Source organism: Perissodus microlepis, chromosome 7 (genome assembly GCF_051167445.1).
Source record: "Perissodus microlepis isolate ML-2025 ecotype Zambia chromosome 7, ASM5116744v1, whole genome shotgun sequence".
Taxonomy (NCBI): domain Eukaryota; kingdom Metazoa; phylum Chordata; class Actinopteri; order Cichliformes; family Cichlidae; genus Perissodus; species Perissodus microlepis.
The window spans coordinates 58,784,461-58,787,702 of NC_140467.1; the positions used below are offsets into that span (position 1 = coordinate 58,784,461).

General features: G+C 44.4%; 1 protein-coding gene across 1 annotated transcript; it reads right to left on the minus strand.

Annotated features, from left to right (window-relative positions):
* Nucleotides 1-468: 468 nt before the first annotated feature.
* LOC146384341 (uncharacterized) lies at nt 469-2,551 on the minus strand. The gene has a single exon (XM_084936285.1). It carries the CDS (start codon nt 2,151-2,153, stop codon nt 1,176-1,178), a length of 978 nt encoding a protein of 325 aa, XP_084792411.1. The 5' UTR covers nt 2,154-2,551; the 3' UTR covers nt 469-1,175.
* Between the last annotated feature and the right edge of the window lie 691 nt (nt 2,552-3,242).

Consider the following 3,242-nt stretch of genomic DNA (forward strand, 5'->3'; position numbering starts at 1 on the left):
CTCTTGAGGTTTGTTTTTCTCCATCTGCGCTCAGCTTTCCTACACTCTCTTTTTTCATTTTTCACTAGTGTGGTGTTTCTCCATGGAGACTTTTTCCTTCCAGAGATAACCTTCACCTTAATGGGAGCAATTGTATCCATTACATTTAACATTTTTGCATTGAAGCTATTGACGAGCTCATTGACTGAACCTCTGGACAGGTCAGGTGTTAATGGGAAGACCTGGTTAAAGATCTCACTACTGTCTTCAGTTATACACCGTTTTGTGATCACTGCTGTTGATATATTTGTGTGGGCTGAGATTTTACTTTCAAAGAAAACACAGTAATGATCAGACAGGCCCACATCAGACACAGTAATGTTTGAAATGCTCAGGCCCTTGGAGATCAGTAGGTCAAGAGTGTGTCCTCTATTATGTGTGGCCTCTGTTACATGCTGAGTCAGCCCAAAGTTGCCCAGAATGTTACTCAGGTCTTTAGTCCCTTTGTCCTGAGGGTTGTCCACATGGATGTTAAAATCCCCAACAATAATTACACAGTCGAAATCAACACAGATCACAGACAGCAGTTCACTGAGGTCATTAAAAAAGTCTGTGCAGTATTTGGGAGGCCTGTAAACATTAAGAAACACAACTTTGGATGGGGCCTTCAGCTGTAAAGCCACATATTCAAAAGACTGAAAACTTCCAGGAGATAGCTGCTTACATTGAAATGATTCATTAAATAAGACAGCAACCCCTCCTCCTCTCCTGCTCACCCTGGCCTCACTGATAAAACTGTAGTTAGGAGGGGTCGTCTCGATGAGAACAGCTCCACTGTTACTTTGGTCCAACCAAGTTTCAGTTAAAAACATAAAATCAAGGCTGTGCTCAGTGATTAAATCATTAATTAAAAATGTTTTCCCAGCTAAAGATCTAACATTTAATAAAGCCAACTTAAATGTTTTAGAGGTATTACTTGTCCCCTCGTGTTTGGGAGCAGTCTGTGGCACACAAGGTATGTTTACTATGTTTAAAGATCTTTTAGAGTGCAGTTCTCTGTGTTTTGACCAGGCCACATGTCTCCTTCTGTCACCTGAAAGTACAGAGATTTTAAAATCTTCTAGTAAACAGGGTCCCAGCTTCTCCTGGGAAAAGTCACCACTGCCATAATCCTCGCAGCCCGGACCCTCCACACATCACACATCAGACTGCGGAGACAGAGCATAAAGGTGGTAAGGAGGAACTAAGGGGGGCGAGGCTGGGCAATGTGACCTCGATTGCTCTGTTGAGGGTGGGGCTCGATGGCGAACCTTTGGCTGCTCTGGTGGGGGGTTTATGGGGGACAAAAATGGATTGGGCCGGGGGGTAGATCTGAGCCCAGCATTGACCCGCTCCATCATCTCCTCAGTGAATTTCAGGTGTGGGGAGGAGGGAGAAAGGGAGGGGGAGGAGGGTGATGGGGGTGATGGCCTGTCAGGGGTTTGGGGGACTGGGGAAGATCGTGGTCCCTGGTCCTGGTCCTGGTCGTTGGTGTTGTTGAGAGAGTTAGAGGCAAATAGGGACCCCTCTTCTTGCCTCAGATGTCTCTCCTTTCTGAGGCTCTTCCCAGGTGGGGGCAGATGGAGCTCCTCCTCAAGGTTTCTGCTGGGCTTTGTCTGTTCTTGGAGTACTGTTTGTTCCTCTTTATGAGATAACTCCTCGTTTATCTCAGCCTTGGCACCAAGCACAGATGGATGACGTATGGAATAAAACAAGTTGGAGGTGAACAGTTTCACCCCTGACTTGTTAAAATTAAATCCATTTGCTTTAAACAGATGCCTGCGTTCCCAAAAAATATTAAAGTTGTTGATAAAATGCACTGAGTGGTCAGCACATGCTGATATAAGCCATTTATTCAGTGTAAACAACCTGCTGAATCTCTCGTCTCCTCCTCTGACCGGCGGTACAGGTCCACTGATGAATACAGCTGCATTCAGAGAGTTTACAGTATTTAATAATCCAGTAAAGTCCCGTTTCAGAACCTCCGACTGTTGTTTGGACACATCGTTTGACCCTGTATGCAGAACAATGTTTGTCACAGTTGGATATTTATCTGCAATTTGAAGAATTCTCTCCTTCAGGTTGTTGACCATATCGTTAGGAAAGCAGAGGACTTTAGTGTTCTTACCGCACATCCTTTGTACATCCTTTACGGCAGAGTCACCCACAATCAGAGTTTCAGGCCTAGCCTTTAGCTTTCCCTGTGGCCTTTTACTTTTCAAAAGATTTTCGGACCTTACTTCGCTACTTTTAGATGGATGGTTGTCCGATATAGATCCAGGGTCCTTTGATAGTGGAGCAAATCTGTTGTGCAGTTTCACATTCAGTTGTTTTGAAGGTTTGTTGTTAACCTTCCTATTCACGGTTGTCCAGTCCTGTTTCCTCTCGTATACAGGGGTAGAAGAGCTTCTCTGTCTCGTAGGAAGTGAAGGCCAGTCGGTTTCAGAGATTTCAGCTCGCTGTGCCCTGCCTGTGATACGTCCTCCCTCTTCTAGGAGACATGATTTATGTCTTGGTTTTGCACCAAGACAGTCCAAGGGGAGATTGCCTCCAATCTTCCTGGGAAGGCTGTCAACAAGAAATCTGGCTTGCAGTCAGTGTTGCAATTCATCCCAAAGGTGTTGGTTGAAGTGAGGTCGGAGTTCTGTGCAGGCTTGGTCACATTCTTCTACACCACCTCAGAAAACCTATTTGGAGCTGACCTTGTGCATGGGGAAGCTGTATTTTAAAAGAATGGCCTGTGTCTGATTGGCATCCTGTCCAGGGTATACACTGCCCCTCGCCGTATGGTAGCTGGGATAGCCTCCAGCCTCCCCATGACCCTCATAAGAATAAGCGCAACAGAATGGACAGATGGATATTTATAATTGTGTAGATTGACATTTTTTGCTATTACTGGACACTCAAAGCACTTTATGCCTTTTGACATATTCACATGACGTTTTACTCTATGCACTATATGACAAGTAATGTTATGTATCCCATCTGCATCACAGCCTAGGGATGTGCATTTTACCCACAACCGGAGGTCTGACGAAAAGATATTGTAGACAAAGTAGTAAACAAAGGGGGAAGAAAGGTCCTAAAATCAAAGTTTTATTAATACAGTTACCCAAAAATAACTAATACTTGATGTGTAGTCAATTTAGTCACGTACCATTAAATTGTGCCTCAGTTTTAGCATGATGGTTGCTGTGAGGATGGAGATTGTGGTTGACAAATGT

Excerpts from the sequence above, each read along its gene's own strand:
- LOC146384341 (XM_084936285.1), bottom strand. The coding sequence starts at position 2,153 with ATGTGCGGTAAGAACACTAAAGTCCTCTGCTTTCCTAACGATATGGTC.